Source organism: Cynocephalus volans, chromosome 3 (assembly GCF_027409185.1).
Source record: "Cynocephalus volans isolate mCynVol1 chromosome 3, mCynVol1.pri, whole genome shotgun sequence".
NCBI classification, from domain to species: domain Eukaryota; kingdom Metazoa; phylum Chordata; class Mammalia; order Dermoptera; family Cynocephalidae; genus Cynocephalus; species Cynocephalus volans.
In genome coordinates this window covers 26,694,318-26,711,825 of record NC_084462.1, presented here as the reverse complement: position 1 = coordinate 26,711,825, position 17,508 = coordinate 26,694,318, and the positions used below count along the sequence as shown (strand labels likewise).

Sequence of the window (17,508 nt, the reverse complement as noted above, 5' to 3'; positions counted from 1 at the left end):
GACACTTCCTCCTTATTCTAGCACTTGGAATAGAGCTCCCTGCCGTCTCTAATCTCATCTTCCTTACCCTTCAATCAAGGCCTTTCCTCTGTCCCCCTGCAGACCTGTGACAGCTCTTGGTTCCTCTGCTAGGCTGTGAGCTTCCTAAGGGCAGGGCCAGCAGGGCATTGCACACATAGGATAGGAGTAGGGAAGGGATGACACATGATCACCAGCGCATGCTTTTCAAACTTTAATGTGAATGTGAATGCGAATCACTTGGGGACCTCCCAGCTAAAAACCAGATTCTGATTCAGATGGTCTGTGGTGAGGGCTGAGAGTTTGCATTTCTAACAAGCTCCCAGGTGTTACTGATGCTGCTGGACTGGGGACCACTTTACGAAGCAAGGCCGAGTTGGTTGGGGAAGGGAGGCAGGTGGGAGCCCAGGTGAGAGCTGCATCCTCCCAGGGGTATAAGATGGCTGGGTGGTGGCTGCCCACTGCTCTGCGGGAGTTATTCTGTAGTCAGCATGGAGCTGAGCTCTGGGCTCTTCATCTGCTTTCTGCTCTGGGGAGGCATGAAGCTATGCTACCCTCAGCCCCTCTGGCACTCTCAGGGTGAAAGCTTCCCCTCTGCGATGCCCTCTGCAATGCCCTCTGTGATGCCCTCTGCAAAACCAGTGGTTGTGGAGTGTCTGGAGGCCCAGCTCGTGGTCACTGTCAGCAAAGACCTTTTTGGTACCGGGAAGCTCATCAGGCCTGCTGACCTCAGCCTGGGTCCTGAAGGCTGTGAGCCTCTGCTCTCCATGGAAACGGATGATGTGGTCAAGTTCAGGGTTGGGCTGCATGAGTGCGGCAACAGTGTGCAGGTGAAGTTTTGGGCCCCTGGCTTTGGTGGGAGGATGTGAGAGGTGGCTGGTGACGAGGGGGGTGGCTGCAGAGCCAGTGGGAGGTGGGGCTGGAAGACACTTCTCACTTGTGGGTGGGGAGGTGGAGCTTGTGAGGCCTGAAGCTGGGGACCAGGGGCAGCTCCTGCCTCTGGTTGCCAAAATCAGGAAGTTGGGGTGGAGTCCAGAGGTGGCTGTGCACTTTGGGCCAGACCAGGCACCCCACTCTGCCTCCTCCTGAGGATTTTTAATCCCCTCTCCCTAGGGAATGTAGGAGCAGTGGCGCCAATATGGGGGTTTGTGTGTGATAGGACAGACTTGTGGGTAGCTCAGGCACTTGCCTGGGGCATTAGAAATTTTTTCCTCTGAAGTAATCATTGTAGAAGAAAACCCAGAATTTTGCCCCTTCACTCATGTCTGATGGCTTGAAGCTTTCATCTAGAAGTAGGGGTGGCAGGTGGGTCATCATAATAACCTTTATATTGAAAACCATAAATGCTTCAATTGGGTCCCTGGGGACATCTGCAAGTAGGAGGCTGATGTAGGAGACAGGTGCAGGAAGAGACCTCAGTAATCCAGGCCAAACCTCCTCCCCCAAATCAGTGAAGAAACAGATGCTCAGACTACAAAGAAGTATTCTGGCAGGGTTGGGCTGGGCACATAGCTAGCTCCCTACCCAGTCCCCCATCCCCTGGACCAAGTGTCTGTCACCCCATGAAAGGCCTGTCCTCCCCTCCATCATGGGGACCCAGCTTCTGCTCACCTCACCCTGGACTCAGTAGCTTGGTTGGGGTGGGGGCACGTCTAGGCCCTGGAGCCCTCCAGCTGGAGTACTGGTCTCAGGTGTGGTCCCTGGAGCTCGCCTTGAGGACTTGGGGCCCTTGTTTCCCTGGGGAGGGAGGCCAGGGAGCTGCAGGAGTTATTTGAATTATTCTATTAGTAAGTCCCAGACTTCATGCATTAGGATCACCCGGTAGGGGAAGCTTCTAAAAATCCTGATGTCCTGGCTGCACCCCATTCTAAACCAGAAGGGGTGTGGGGGCCAGACACTGTATTTTCCAGAGCCCCCGGTGACCCAGTGCTAGCCAAGGCTGATGGGCTGCTCCTTTCTCCGGTGCAGTGTTTCCCAGTCTTGTCTGATAAGTCACCTGGGGCTTGGGCCTGCCTCATAGGTGTGTGACTTGTGCAGTCCTGCAGAGAGGGCCCTTTTGGTTTAAACCCGGCTTAGCTTAATGCTCTGCTGCCCTGAAATTCTTAAATTTTCGAACAAGGGGCTTCACAAATAATGTCGCTGGTGCTGTCTGGAGTGCTTGCTAATAGGAATCTAAGATTGTGCCCTGAAGATTGAGTCAGTTAGGGCTGGGCCAGGTGGCCACCTGGGGGCCAGGCAGCTACCTTGGGCCCAGCTGATCTCCTAGACAGGCTCCTCCTCCTGCAGCCTTATCGGAAGGTGCAAATTACCCAATAGCATCTGCCTGTAACTACTGTGCAGTAAGTTGAAATTCCTGGCGTTTTCTGCACCACCTCCCACCGGCTTTCTTGGCCCCAGGCCTGCCCTGGAAAAGGAATGTGTGTGTATTTGGAGAGGGAGGGTGGCAGCGTGAGGAGTATCCTGATGCTTCTGTTCATGGCAGCACCTGGTGTCTGACTCATAGTTGGCTCAGACCTCCTGTGCTGGTGTCAGCACTTCAGAGGCAAAGACACTGGGATGTTTGGACAATGCCAGCAGCAGCACCTGTGTTCTTTCCACCCCCATGGGCTGCCTTCCCTGCACCCTGGCATGGGATGCTGGAGCAGTTAACCCCACACCTCTCCTTTAGGTGACCGACGATGCCCTGGTATACAGCACCTTCCTGCTGCACGACCCCCGCCCTGTGGGAAACCTGTTCATCCTGAGGACGAACCGTGCTGAGGTTCCCATCGAGTGCCGCTACCCCAGGTCAGTATAGGATGGGCTGGCACAGCCCTGGGGCCCAGGCTCCTTGGCAGAGTCATGGACAGGAGGGCTGGCCTGCAGACAGGAGCTTGCAGCATGGCTGAGAGTGAAGTGGGGGTGTAGGAGGCCCATGTGAGGGGGCTAAGAATGGAGGGTCTTGGGGGTCTAACCAAAACCTGCCTGGGACCTTGGCAATGTCTGACCTCAGAGTAGCTTTGCCTGGGACTGACCTGAGAATGTCAGCTGACCTAGCCGTTATCAATAGATGCATGGCTTGGGGAAGTAGCCTCTTCCAGCAGACCCCATGGGGTCAGCGGGGTGGGCATCTGCAGACATGCAGACCCGCTTCCATGGACTTTCCTTTCTCTGGGACAGGCTTAGGTTCTCTCACTGGCTTCTTGAGAACCAGAGGCCTATATGCATTCATTTCTGAAGGACTTCCTTAACCGTGATACCCCTCTCAAGAATCCTGAGGGGTGCCCTGCAGGGCCTGCTGCCTTAGACCCCAAAGTGGAGCCTCCAGGGCTAAAGTTGATAAGGAACTGATCTTGGTCTAGAAGCCAGACTTCTAATTTCACATGCATCTGTCTTCATGCTGCAGCCCAAATGTACTCATGGCTGGGATGGCTGGGCCACTGACAGGTATAGTTCAGGAGGGTCAAGGGACAGATTCAGGTACCCTTTTAGCTGCCTGGCTAGGCCACACCTGAGGACTCAAGTGGGGTAGAAACGAGATACCCCACTACCTCGGGCACAGATGGGGTGTGCCCTAGGGCAGGTGTATGCAGCTGCTGTTCTTCTCCCAGGCAGGGCAATGTGAGCAGCCGGGCCATTCTGCCCACCTGGGTGCCCTTCAGTACCACGGTACTCTCGGAGGAGAAGCTGGCTTTCTCTCTGCGCCTGATGGAGGGTGAGCAGGGAGGGCTGGGGGAGGCTGTTGGAAAAGCTCTGGGCAGTCCCTAACTGTTGGCTGTATCCTCCAGAGAACTGGAGCAAGGAGAAGATGTCCCCTACCTTCCACCTGGGAGATACAGCCCACCTCCAGGCAGAAGTCCATGCTGGCAGCCACGTGTCACTGCGGCTGTTCGTGGACCACTGTGTGGCCACGCCAACGCCAGACCAGAACACCTTCCCTTATCACTCCATTGTGGACCTCCACGGGTGAGGGTTAGGCTCCCTTTCTAGGGAAGCTTCCTAACAAGATGACCCTGTAGCCACCTGACTCTGCCTCTAATACCACTTTCCACTCATTCTCTTCCAAGCTGTCTTGTCGACGGTCTCTCTGATGCCTCTTCTGCATTCAAGACCCCAAGACCCAGGCCGAATACCCTGCAGTTCACAGTGGATGTGTTTCACTTTGCTAATGACTCCAGAAACATGGTAATAGCTTTTTTCTTTAATAGCCTGGAATAAGGCTGAGCTCTGCGTCAGGCTGATAAGGCTTTATATCCTATAGCTGTCACTCACTAGCTCTTAAGCAAATGACTTATAGCTCTGTCCCTGTCCTAATAACTCAAACTTACCAAGTAGAGCTATGACTTTAGTGAGGTCTCCAAGAAGGCATGAGTGACATAAACCCTTAAGAGGTAGGTAGAAAACCCATGCAGGATGGAGAGAGAACCAGAGGTCCTAGAAATAGAAAACTAGGGACCTAGGAGATCTGACAGCTCAAATAAGACCAGCTGCCGGGGTCTGGTGACCAGGTTGACCTTGTCCTTGGTAAGGTCAGCAGGGCCAGCAACCAGATAACAGGTGAGGGAAAGAGTTGACAAAAAGGCAGGTGTCAGCCTTCCTGGAGGCTTTCTACAGGGGCAAAGAAGGTAGATATGAACTGTGTAGGCTTCTGATACAGGGTGGCCTCTTGAACTTGATCATAGGCTAGTACGGTGATCCTGAAACCAGCATCACCTGGAGGCTTATTGAGAGAGATTGCTGCCCACCCCAACCCCTGAAGGGTTTGATTTGGTGGGTCTAGCATGGAGCTTAGCACTTGGGTTCCTACAAGTCTCCAGGTGACTTAGATGCTTCTGGTCCCAGGGCCCCACCTTGACAATACTAAGCTAGAAAGACCAAGTTGAAACTTCGGGGGACGGAGAGGGAAGGAGTAAAGATAGAGTGCTCCTGACGGCTGAGGCAGAGAGGGCTGGGGTAGGAAGCACAGGTGGAAGGACTGGCCTAGAGGCCCAGAGAGTACTGGTAGACCCTAACTAGTAAAATCAAGTAGCTTTTAAACAAGTTCCCTGAGATGGGAGTCAGGGGCGTGAAGCTTAGAATAGCTGGTCAGGAAGTAGTGCTTAAAGCAGGGGTTTTCAACCCTGGCTCCATACTAATCACCTGGAAAAATCAAATACTGATGCTTGGGGGCTGGCCGCTTAGCTTGGGTGCTTAGAGCACAGCTTTTTCACACCAAGGTCATGGGTTCACGTCCCTTATAGGCCACCAGCCCCAAAATACTGATGCTTGTGTATAATCCCACATCTTCACTTAATTGGGGGGTGGGAACTGGTATTAACTTCTCCCAATATTAAAATCTTCAAATGAAGTCAAGTTTTATAGCAAACACTTGTGTACCTACCCTCTAGGTTCTACCATTAGCATTTTATAACATCCAGTCTATCTTGTTTGACTTAGAAATGCATCAAATGCCATTGAAACTTCCAGGTGATTCTCATATGCAGCCAGGTTTGCAAACCACTGAAGGAGCGGCTCCTAGGGCCGGGCAGCATGAAGGGACAGAGTGGGAAAATGCAGAAGACTATTACACTGCCTTGCCTCTTCCAGCAGACTCGTTATGAGAAGAGAAATAGTTTGATACAGATTAGCAGATCGCAGGAGGGGCAGGAATCTAAGATTGGGGTGGCCTGATGCTCTTGATGGCAGGTTGAACACACCTGGAGAGTCCTGGTCCTCAGGTCAGTGACCTTGTAGGTCCTACGGTAGAGGATCCTGCTTGAGGTAGGGAGTTGAGGTTGATTTCAGAAGTGGTCCAGCAGGGAGGAGGGGGATAAAGCTTCATAGCAGTGAGCAGGGGTTCCTGCATCTCCAGGGATCAAGTAGTAACTAAGACTAGAGGACAGTGCTGATCAATGAAAGGTAGACTGAGCTCTGGGTTCTCCCTCAAAGGTGGGAGATGGCTTGACCGACTGTGGCCCAAGGCACAAGGGAGAAAGGAATGACCTCATTCAAGGGCTACAAGGGAACCACCCTGGGATCTTGGCTTCCAGTTAGCACCAGAAGAAAAGCTAAAGATAAAAGCACTTCCCCTTTCTGAAACAGGGACTCTAAAGGAACTGAAAGCCTTTCCCTCATCGGGCAACTAAATAGACAGGCAGCCAGAAATGCATCCTGGCTTGTAGAAAGGTCTAAACTTACATGGCTTCAAGTTTCCCAAATGACTTCCCTGTTAGTGTACTTGACCACTAGGTGGTGGCCAAGGCTTCTGGCTCTACATGAGGAAGCTAGAAGCTGGCAGAATTTCCATGCCATTCCAGAGTTGAACAGGGAAGTGTTGAAGTCCTGTCTAGAATATAAAGGGGAACTCTGATCTGGGGACAGACCAGAGCCAAACTGAGCCCTAGCTTTGTCAAAATGACCACTGTCCCAAGTGGTAGGATGGGTTATTGGTCCCTCTGAGATCGGAATGCTTATAGGGCAGCTGACAGCTCCACTGTAAATGGAGCCCTCAGGTCCCAGCAGGAGCTGTGTTGTTACTCCTTCACCACCCTTGTCTAGCAAGTGCTGGAGAGGCACTTCCCAGAGGCTGGGGCTGTGCCGGGTCTAGGCTGGGGCACCAGCCTGGGCTTGTCTTCTGGTTGTCAAATCATGGACAGATGGTGTAGGAGACTAAGGTATATACCTGAGGAAGTAGGGAAGCCCAGGGAAGCTTGCCCAAGGACATAGCCAGAAAGCTGACTCTTAAGTCTGAAAGAACTCCAGAAGAGCCGGTCCAAAAGACTACCATGTGCCCAAGGCCCTCAGATCACAAAAACCACTCACCCCCTTTCCCCAGCTTCGAGGGGCAATACCCCGTGACTACAACCCCGAGAAAAAGTAGTTTGGCCACTAGTCAAATGGCAGGTGGCAGTCTTAGGAGGACAGCTAAGCTGCCTGCTAAAAAGGTGTCCACCACCCATCTCAGTCACCTGAGAGTGGGGAGACCTAGCAATGCTCCATCCCTGGCCCCCTCACTGAGGTTCTGACTTAGGGTCAAGCATGCTAAGTGATCAGGTGAGGTTGGGGAAAGACTAGGTGAACAAAGATAATGGGTTGCAGTCTAGAATCAGATTTGCATTTGCTGTACAATTCTGGGCAAGCTAACCTCTGCACTGCTCTAGAGATGGGGCTCTCCCCACACCAAAGGGTTAAGGGCTATGAGAACTGACTTGTTAAAGTCCTGCACAGCCTAGAACTCAGCCTAGTAATAACTGCCGTTACTTCCAGGTATATATCACCTGCCATCTGAAGGTTACTCCAGCTGACCAAGCCCCGGACAAACTCAACAAAGCCTGTTCCTTCAGCAAGTCTTCCAATAGGTGAGGACACCAGCATCTACGTGACTGGGGTAGAAGCTGCCCCTTATGTCTGTTCCCCACAATGAACTACCAGAAAACTGCTTCCTGCAGGTGACAAATCCATGCTGCTTGTCTTTTCCTCTCAGCTGGTCCCCAGTAGAAGGCACTGCTGACATCTGTGAATGCTGTAATGGGGGTGACTGTGGCCTTCCAAGCTATTCCAGGAGGCAGCCTGTTACGAGCCAGTGGTCCAAATTTTCCCGCAGCCGCAGGCACGGTATGTTGTAGGACAGCCACCAGGCTACTTACCATCCTCTCCTTGATCTAGGGCACCTGCTGTCATTTCAGAGTGACTCTCCTCTCTCAAGGCTCTTTACCCCTAGGGGAAGGTAGTCTCAGGCCTTCCAGCTCAAAACTTGGGGCTAAGTAGGAAGGGCTCCCAGCCCCACCCCAGTGGACAGATTTGCTGTCATCCTGGGGTTCTGAGATATAACTGGGCATGGGGGAGAATAATGCAGCTGTTAAGACAAACTCTGGGCTGACCTGTGGCTCACTCAGGAGAGTGTGGTGTTAATAACACCAAGGTCCCGGGTTCGGATCCCATGTAGGGATGGCTGGTTATCTCGCTGGCTGAGCGTGGTGCTGACAATACCAAGTCGAGGGTTAAAATCCCCTTACCGGTCATCTTTTTAAACAAACAAAACTCTGTTAGCTCAGCTGGCTGAGTCAGAACAAAAACCATAACCTGATCCCTGGTCAGGGACTAAGGTGACCCTCAGGTGTTCTGTTTCTTCCATAGCAACAGAAGAAGCAGATGTCACTGTGGGACCACTGATCTTCCTGGGAAGGGCTGGTGACCATGACATGGAAGGGTGGACCTCTCCTGCTCACACCTCCATGGCATTGGGCTTAGGCTTGGCCATGGTTGCGTTCCTGACTCTGGCTGCTGTGGTTCTGGGTCTCTCCAGGAAATGGCACGCTGCTTCCCACCCTGTGTCCGCTTCCCAATAAAAGAACAAAGTGATTTCTGATTGTGCTGCAGTGTCTACAGATAGGATATCAGAACTGGCAATGGCTGCATGGGGACAGGGTAGACTGTAAAAGAGCCATGGGCTCGAATAGCGCACTCCAGCAAGCGCCACTATGCTGCCTGTGCGAGCCCACTTGTCTGTATGGTGGGGAGACCAGACTAGATTGGGAAGGCAAACCTGGACTTTCCTGGCCTTGGGCAACATGCCCTTTCTTGGTGCAGGGCTCATTTTCCCAGGAGCAGTGGTAACAATCTGGTGTCTAAGGAGGCTGGGACAAAAGCAGGATGGGCCCAGCCAGCCTGCCGTCTAGGCTAGTGAAGAATCTTGGATCTCTAGGCCCCATGGATCTGCCCCCAGGGGTGGGGGCAGGGGGGTAAGAAGACTTCTAGTCCCTTCCCTAAGGGCAGCAGGCAGAAAGCTACATATCCAGGTGGTAGAGGCCCAAAAGCCAGTGGTGATCAGGTCCCCAGAGTAGGGCAGTGATCTTAGCTCTGCTTCCTGCCTGGTGTTGGGTGATCACTTTTGGCCTGAAGCTGCTGTTGAGCATGTCTGGGAGGGCAAACTTGCCATGTCACTGGCTCTGAGGTGGGTGCCTTTGCTTTGGGGGCTGGGAGGGCTGGGACCTGCTCTGGTCTTCCTGTCACTGAGGGGAGCTGCTTTTCAACCTCTCCCACCCTCTCATTCTTCCCCAAATAGGCTGCCTCCTCCCCCTGGTCCTGGTCTCAGCCCCTAGAAGTGCCTTACAAGGGAACAGTGCTCCAGAGGGTGCCCAGGAAGCTTGTGGCCCCCCTCTCCAGGGGGAGGTGGTTGAGTTCATTCTTAAGGGTGTGAAGGCCCTCTGCAGTGTTGGACCATAGCTGGCTCAGCCTTGCCTCAGACCCAAGCCATTCCCATCTTACTGGGAGAAGGTCACCTTCACTGTGGATCCCAGCTTCATGCTAGCTACCTGCTATGAGCCTGAGGGTTCTTATGGGAAAAATGGGTGGAAACAGCCAGGAGGCACTTAAAGGCAGAGACTGGGGGGCTCTTCATCTCTAGCCTAGGGTGTGGCTAAGGGCGAGGGAGCCAGTGTGCTGACCTGGGGCATAGAGAAGGATGTCTAAAGTGCATTCAGAGCAAGATCGTGTGAGGTTCTGGCTCTAAAAATGGGAAGGCCTGGGCTGGTCGGTTAGCTCGGTAGGTTAGAGTGCAGTATAATAACGTTAAGGCCAAGGGTTCGCATCCCTGTACAGGCCAGCCACAAAACAAACACAAACAGAAAGCTCTTGACACTCCAAGTGAGTTCTGAGAATATTGTTGGCATCACCTGGGAATCTGTTGGAAATGCAGGTTTTAGGCTCCATCCCAGACCTAAGAATCTGCATGGTAAATCATCAGGTGATTCTCCATGGGATTTGCAGGTTCTGGTGTGCTCCGCAGGGGAGTAAAAGGCAGGGGGAGGTGGTGTTTCGGAGGGGTGGGCTTCCTGATAGTGGTGATCCAGGAACAAATCCCTAAAGGACTATGGGGGAGGTGGGTGTGGAATGAGGGAAAGGGAGAACTGTGCCCTGGGGGGACAGAGGGTCTCAGTCTCCAGTAAGGGCTGGGCTGCAGAGGGAGCCCCCCCTGGCCAGATAAGGGAGGTATCAAAGTCTCTGAGCAAGCAAGGGGAGTTGCATGAATGGATCAGAAAGAGCAACTGGAACAGCAGAAAGCATGGCCTGGAGGCTGAGAGAAAGCAGTCTCTGGAGCCAGACTTCCCAGGTCCCAATCCTGGCTTCCTCCACTTCTAGTTTGGCAGGTGACTTCATCTGTAAAATGGGGACAACAGGACTAGGGATTGAATAAGAGGAGCTCTTGGTAGGATTGTGGTTCATGCAGCAGGACTCTGACAAAGAGCTCTAGGCTTGGGGTCAGATGGGCTGTTTCACAGCCCACCCAGTTCTACTTAGTGTTAAGAGAAATTTTATTTTTTTTAATTTTTAATTTTTATTTTTTAAAAGATGACCGGTAGGGGATCTTAACCCTTGAGATGGGGTTGTCAATACCACTCTCACCCAGTGAGCTAACCGGCCATCCCTATATAGGGATCCGAACCCGTGGCCTTGGTGTTAGCACCACACTCTCCCGAGTGAGCCACGGGCCAGCCCAAGAGAAGAACTTTAGACAAACGAAATCTAACAGTTCAATTGAGCAAAGCATGCTTCCTGAATTGGGCAGGCCCCAGAACCAGAATAGGTTCAGGGTGACTCCAGGGCTGCCACGTGGTCGGGCAACATGTATGGACAGAAAAGGAAAAGTGACATACAGAAAACAGAAGTGAAGTACAGAAACAGCTGGGCGTTTGCCTTATTTCAACCTGGTTTGAACAGTTGGCTACCAATGGTTGACTGAAGTTTGGCTGCTGTGATTGTTTTGGTCTGTTTACACACCAAGTTAGGTTATAGTTCACTATGTCCAGAAAAACCTTTCAGCCAAACAATTTAACATTGGCGCCATCCCCATTTCAGATGCAGTAGTTCTTTCCTTCAGGGTTTCCTTCCTTTAGTGAGGATTAAATGAGGATTATTCTTTAGGTCAAAACTATTCTGCAAGGTAATGCTACTCCCAGGATATGCTGGGAGGCTGTTCCAGCAATGAACACCCATCTGTTCCTTGCCCAGAAGTTCCTGGGTGTTGCACCAGCCTGGAAATCCACCTTCATTCAATTCTGTCCTCAGCATAAAAAGGAAGTGGCTGTGTCTGGGGTCAGAAGGAGGAAGCGTGACTAGGAGGTGACCCTGAATGTCAGGTCCAGATGGGCCTCAGCTTGGAAGGGAAGCAGCCTCTGCCACCCCCATCCCCCACTCCTACCAGGAGAGGCAGCCTCCAGCAGTAATGTCAAAGGGCCCAGCCTTCCGGCCTCCAGGTGGGGCTAGCCCGGTAAAGGAAGGGAGATGGCAGGAAGCTGAAGGTTTCCTTGATCTTTCATTACTCGAGCCTCCTCTTTTCCTAGCATTTGCGGGGGGCAGCTTCCTATTACATCCAGTGACACTCAATGTCAACACCAACATGCGTGTGGGTTTACTAGAATAAATTTCTTTTGTTTTGGCAGCTGGCTGGTATTGGGATCCAAACCCTTGACCCAGATGTGTATGGGTTTAAAACTTTGTCTTTGTGCTTCCTAGTAGCCAGGGGGAAAAGGGAAATGAGGTATGTTAAAGGACAATGAAAAAAATTATCATACAAATACATGATGAAAAGATCAAAGAACTGGTTTTAACTCATTCATTTTTTTCTTTTTAACATCTTAATTCAAACTGGTTCAAAGGAGAATCCACAGGGCAGAAACCAATTACATCTCAATTAAAAAGAATCACTCGCATTACTATTAGTTTTCTAGAGTTTACAGAGTTGTTAAATACTTTAGTCAAGGAAGGCACAGACTTTTATGGAATCAGATAACCCAGGAGGGTGCCAGAGCACACCCAGTAATCCTTTTGCCCATTTCAAAGTCTTTCACAATTTTTCTTCACAGGTGTTTGATGTTTTACATATTTTTAGCAATGTATTCTAAGCAGCTCCTAATGGGCTAATAGAGTTTTCAGGGGGAGGTTGGTTACCCTGTAAAGCCATGTCTCCTGTCAAAAGACAAAATTACAACAGATTTAAAGATCGTTAACTGGCTTTTATTAGCAACTCATGAATCAGGCAGCACCTTAGTTGAAGCCTTAGAAAATGTGGTCTCCTGGGCACGGCAGTACAGTCAGTTTTTATAAGGTAGCTTGAGCAGGAACAAGGAAACAGCATCATAACAAGAAACGGATTCATTAACTTCAGGTTACTTTCCTTGTAAGGGTTAAAGCAAAGGGGTTTTCTTTATCATGCCAGCTAAAACTGGCTCATTTGGGGGTGTTGCTAACATCTCTCCAGCTTTCTTAGATGGTCAGAACCTTAGCACGAGTGACTCCATTTTGGTTTGGTCTGTTGGGGCTTCATGCAGGAACTCAGTCCAAAACAAAGGCCTCTTGTAAAATTTATTTAACACTCCCAAAGGGCCTCTGCCCTCAGCTTTAGGTTAGGAAGCCTGGCTTGTCCACATACCAGGTGGTCTCTTGAGTAACTCATATATCCCAAACCAGGACACCAGAACTTTCATTTACAATGAGAACAATAATTGGGGTATAGTGAACATGGGTATAGTGTGATTGCCCACTGCGAAGACAGACTTCTCAGATGAATTAACTGAGCACTCACCATTTATTTTAGACTTTCAGCAAGGGAAACAGCAAAAGAGGATGAGCCCTTTCAAAACGTGTTCCAAGGGGCTGGGACTTACATAAAATAATACTTTTGGGGAAGACTGGCTTACTGCTCAGGGCAGCAAAGCCATCGCACTTTTGTTGGTTGTGTAGGTCACACCTGGGTCCTGAGCGGCATCGTCACCAGGAGATGCCAGGTGCTGTCCATTCATCAGAAATAATGAGCAAAGCAGCTGTGGTGTCTAATCAGACAATCCCTCCAGTGTCTGATGGAGGCCAATTAGCTGAGGTACTAAGCGACAAAATTCTGCCTTTTCAAGCAAAACATCAGAAAATGTTCGAGCCCCTTAACAGTAATGCTGGGCCCCAGTGTCTTTACTTTTCTCAAGTTTGCCTTGATCTTTTCTTGCTCCTGGGTGAGCTGGCGGCTGGTGCCAGGATCGGAACCTTCAGAGGCAATTAATAAGAACTGCCACCTGGAGTGCAGTTTAAGGCCTTTTTTTTTTTTTTTTAAATCTAAGTTTCTTCAATTAAGACCACTCCCCGTTCCATAGCCAACAGTCACATTCTTTTTTGGGCCATGTCATTCATTCTCAGTTGCTCAGTAGCACTCACAGGCCTTCGGGTAGGCAAAACAAATCCCAGCTTTTGAGAGGTTAAAAAATTAAAAGGCACCCTCTCTAGGCAGACAATTTAGGATAAAAAGCCCCCATCAGGTACATTTCCGCTGCCACTGGCTCTAGGCTGTGAGACTTGGTGCAAGAGGCCACCAGCCCTACAGTGTGTGTTGAGGGGAGCTGCCCACCAGGGAGGAAGGAGCATTCACAAGCATGAAGTAAATTTTTAAAAAATCCTCAGGTCATCCTCTACCTTCTTGGGGTTCTTGGGTTTTCTCCCAGAACACCTCTATGCCGGGCTGAGCCCGTGGCGCACTCGGTAGCGTGCTGCGCTAGCAGCGCGGCGACGCTCCCGCCGCCGCGGGTTCAGATCCTATATAAGGATGATCGGTGCACTCCCTGGCTGAGCGCCGGTCACCGGAAAAAAAAAAAAAAAAAAAAAAAAAAAAAAAAAAAAAAAGAACACCTCTATGCCTGCAAACCTGTGAACTGCATACAGCTTCTAAGAAAACACAGATAGCTGCATATTCTATTCCACCCTCTGTTCTTGATGTTCCATTTTTATTTAACAATAGATCTTGGCCACCTGTTATGCTCAGCCCCAGTGAGTCTTCCTCTTTCTTTCCACAGGTTACCTCATATTCCAGGGTTATTGAAGGAACCCCCTCCTGCTAGGTAGTTCAGTTGCCTGTGGTCCTTTGCTATGTATATTAGTTTAAAGTTCAGTTCCAAGTGGCCAATCCTGTTTCTCTCACTTCCAGGGTCCCCAGGGCGTCCTGCTGCAGTGTCAGAGCACAGCACACTCAGCTCTCTCCTACCTAAAAAATAAAAGTCCTTGGCACCCCCCCACCCCCACTTCTCCCCCTTGCTGCTGCCCTATTTTTCTTCTTTTAACAATCAGAACTCTTTATTTTTCCCAAATAAAAATAGTCTGTCTTTTCAGGTTATAAAAATGGGACCCATTCATTGGGGCATGCTCAAATGATACAAAAACAGTACAAAGAAAGTAAAAGTCACCTGTGATCCCTCCCCTTAGGTGTCGCGGTGTTGGCTAGTATTCTTCCAGACACACACACAGCCATGGGCCACCTTATGGAAATGGTATTATTCTACATGTGTGGGTCTGTCCTCTGCCTCTCTCTTCCCAATATGCTGCAGAACACAAAGATTTTCCTTGGAAAAGTGGTCTACATTCGTAGACTCTATTCTTAATCTTCACAACCCACTGCACACCTGCAGGAGTCCCTACCTCTCCATGGAAACTGCTCTATGGTCACCAATGGCCTCCCTGTAGGTAAGTCTGAAGTTTGGAATCTTTTTTGAAGTCAGCTGGTGGATTGAAAGATAAGAGAGACTTGGATTGGAAAGCAGGAGTCCTGGATTCTGGAATTGGCTCCCCTCCCAGGGGACCAGATCATTGGGCCTCTCAAGTGTATGTGACGCCACTGACCACCAGCCTCAAGAGACATTTTCCTTGGTTCCCCAACATCCTGCATAATGTGTCTCCCAATCCAGCCATTCTTCAGCTTCCTCCTCTTCTACCTTCTCATTCTTCAAAAGTCAGTGTTCCCCAGCCCTGGACTTACGTTTTCTCATCTTCTGTGGTCTTCCATGCTATAGACTAGATGTTTGTGTCCCCACCAGACTTCGTATGTTGGAACCTAATCTCCACTGTGATATCAGGAGGTGGGGTCTTTGGAAGGTCATTAGGTCATGAAGGCAGAGCTTTCATGAATAAGATTAGTGTCCTTATAAAAGAGACCTCAGAGAGATCCCTACACCTTCATGTGGCCATAGTGAAAAGATGGCACCTATGAATCAGGAAGCAGTCCCTCTCCAGACACTGTATCTGCGGGCACCTCGATGTTGGACCTGCCAGCCCTCAGAACTGTGAGAAATAAATTTCTGTTGATTATAAGCCACCCAGGCTAAGGTATTTTGTAATAGCAGCACCAATGAATTAAGACACCCTGGGTGAGCTCCATTTCATTGCCTAGGACTCCAAAATCCCTATTTCTAGCTCAGATCTCTCCAGATCTTCACGCCTGCCCGCCAACCTCCTTCCCCCCACTTTTCCCTCTGTCTCCCACATTGGTTGCCAATCTTGGCTTCCACAGCTGGAACTGGAGGGCCCCACCAAACCTCTCCCAGAGCTCCAGATCCTTAAGCTTTCTGGGTTGGGAGTTTCCTCCCCTTGCCAGAGCCTAGGTTCCAGAACCTCTCTAGTCCGGCCTTCTACCATTGTTCTATCTGTTTGAGATTCTAGCTTTATGCACACTGAGGTTATCTAGACAATAACTATCACTCTAGCATTTTACCAAGGAAGAAGGAAGTCCTTAAGAAAATATTGGAGCTGGCAGGTTAACTCAGTTGGAGCATGGTATTGTAAAACTAAGGTCAAGGGTTCGGATCCCCATACTGGCCAGCCGCCAAAAGAACAAACAAGAATATGTCTTTTGAATGTTGAAAGGCTTTGCTGGTGCTTCAGACCATTTAACCTATACCACCCTGCATGAGGCCAGTCATATTGGAGTGCTCAGGTCTAGACACTATCTGGATTTAAAAAACCAACTCTACCAGTTGCCAACTGTGGGAACACATTGCCTAAGCTCTGTGCCTCAATGTCCTCATCTTTAAAATGGGGATAACCATAGTACCAACCTCAATGAGAGGATTCAACAAGGTGTTGCATGTCAATTGCTTGGCATATACTGAGTGCTTTAGAAATGTTATAGGTGGGGCCGAGCCTGTGGCGCACTTGGTAGAGTGCTGCGCTGGGAGCGCGGCGACGCTCCCGCCGCGGGTTCGGATCCCATATAGGAATGGCCAGTGCGCTCACTGGCCAAGTGCTGGTCACGAAAAAGACAAAAAAAAAAAGAAATGTTATAGGTGGTTATGGCTAAGAAAACTGAGACTCGGAGGGAAAGGGAAATGTTCCTGTCCTAATCTGTAGCCACTGAAGTCACCTTCTATAAATCGCAAGTAGAATGTCATACTTTAGCTTTTGATGGAGGCCTAGCTCTGTGCATGACTGGGCAAATCTGACTTCGGTGCCTCTCCAGACACAAGGCCTGTGTTCTCTTAAGTCAGCAGTCAGGTTGTAAGTGTCCTGGCCTAAGGTGCCAGAGACTGGGCCTACTATAGACTTTCCTCTTCTTCCACTAACTTTGGGCAGGTTACTCCCTCGCTCTGGGCCTCAGTTTCCTCTTCTATAAAAGAAGTTTTTAAACTGAATGATACGGGAGGTCTCTTCCTCCATCTCCATCTCCAGTCTGAATCTTCCTTAAATCCCTGATCAGGGATGTGTGACATTAATGTCACTACAGTTAAGTATCCTTACTACCAAGGTGCAGAAGACCCGAACCCCCTGAAACGGTATGCATATGTAACTTGTGTGTACACATGTATGAACACTCACATCTGAGCATTTTTCTGGAAATAGCTTTCTTCAGCTTTGCAAAGGAGGCTTGTGATCCCAGAAGATTAGTCACCAGCCTGGTTCAGGCCTCATCACCTTCTATCTGTTCTGCAGCAACAGCCTCTACACTGGTCTCCTCACTACCTTTCTCTCTTCCTCTAATTTATCCACAGAGTATCTTTCTAAAATTCCATGTTGACAGTCATTCCCCTGCTTAAACCCTTCCACTGGCTACAGTTGCACAAATTCCTTGCACAGCATCTAAAGTCCATCACAGGGGCTGGCCGATTAGCTCAGTTGGTTAGAGTGTGGTGTTACAACACCCAGGTCCAGGGTTTGGATCCCCATACTTGGTGAGCCACCAAAAAAAAAAAAAAAAAAGGTCCACCACAATCTCACCCAGCTTTCTCCAATACTCATATCGACACCCTGATCCATTTTCTCTTTTCTTATCCCTTCCATGTGTCCACCGCGTCCTGAACGCATCAGGCACTTTCACATCTCTCTTTCTTTGCAAGGGCTTCCCTGTATGTAATCCATCTGTCAAACTTCTCTTTGGGCTTCAAAATCCAACCCAGGCATCACCTCCCTTGTAATATCTTCCTTACCCCCCGGCCCATCGACCCCTCACGCCCCTCCAAGTTTATCACAGCATTTCTCACACTATATTGTAATTGTGTGTTTAAATGTCTGTCTCCCAACTAGATACGAAGCTCTCCCAGTATAGAAACCAAGTTTCTGACTCATATTTGAATCCCCAGTACGCAGTACCTCAGGGCCTGGCACCATGCATGTACCAGTAAAAACTACTCAAAATTAGTCAGTAATTAATGAAGGCGTAAGTCAAGGAGAGAACAGGCGAAAGACGAACAGGTACACCTGAGTAGGCACGCGCAGGATTCTGCCCCG

The 17,508-nt window shown here is 49.9% G+C and overlaps 1 protein-coding gene across 1 annotated transcript; it reads left to right on the top strand.

The window, feature by feature from the left end:
* Nucleotides 1–509: 509 nt before the first annotated feature.
* On the top strand, nucleotides 510–8,324 carry ZP3 (zona pellucida glycoprotein 3). Its single transcript, XM_063091848.1, has 8 exons — nucleotides 510–848; nucleotides 2,687–2,805; nucleotides 3,609–3,712; nucleotides 3,786–3,963; nucleotides 4,065–4,182; nucleotides 7,243–7,334; nucleotides 7,460–7,590; nucleotides 8,113–8,324. The coding sequence occupies exons 1-8, from the start codon at nucleotides 510–512 to the stop codon at nucleotides 8,322–8,324; spliced, it is 1,293 nt and encodes a 430-aa protein (XP_062947918.1).
* The last annotated feature ends 9,184 nt before the right edge of the window (nucleotides 8,325–17,508 follow it).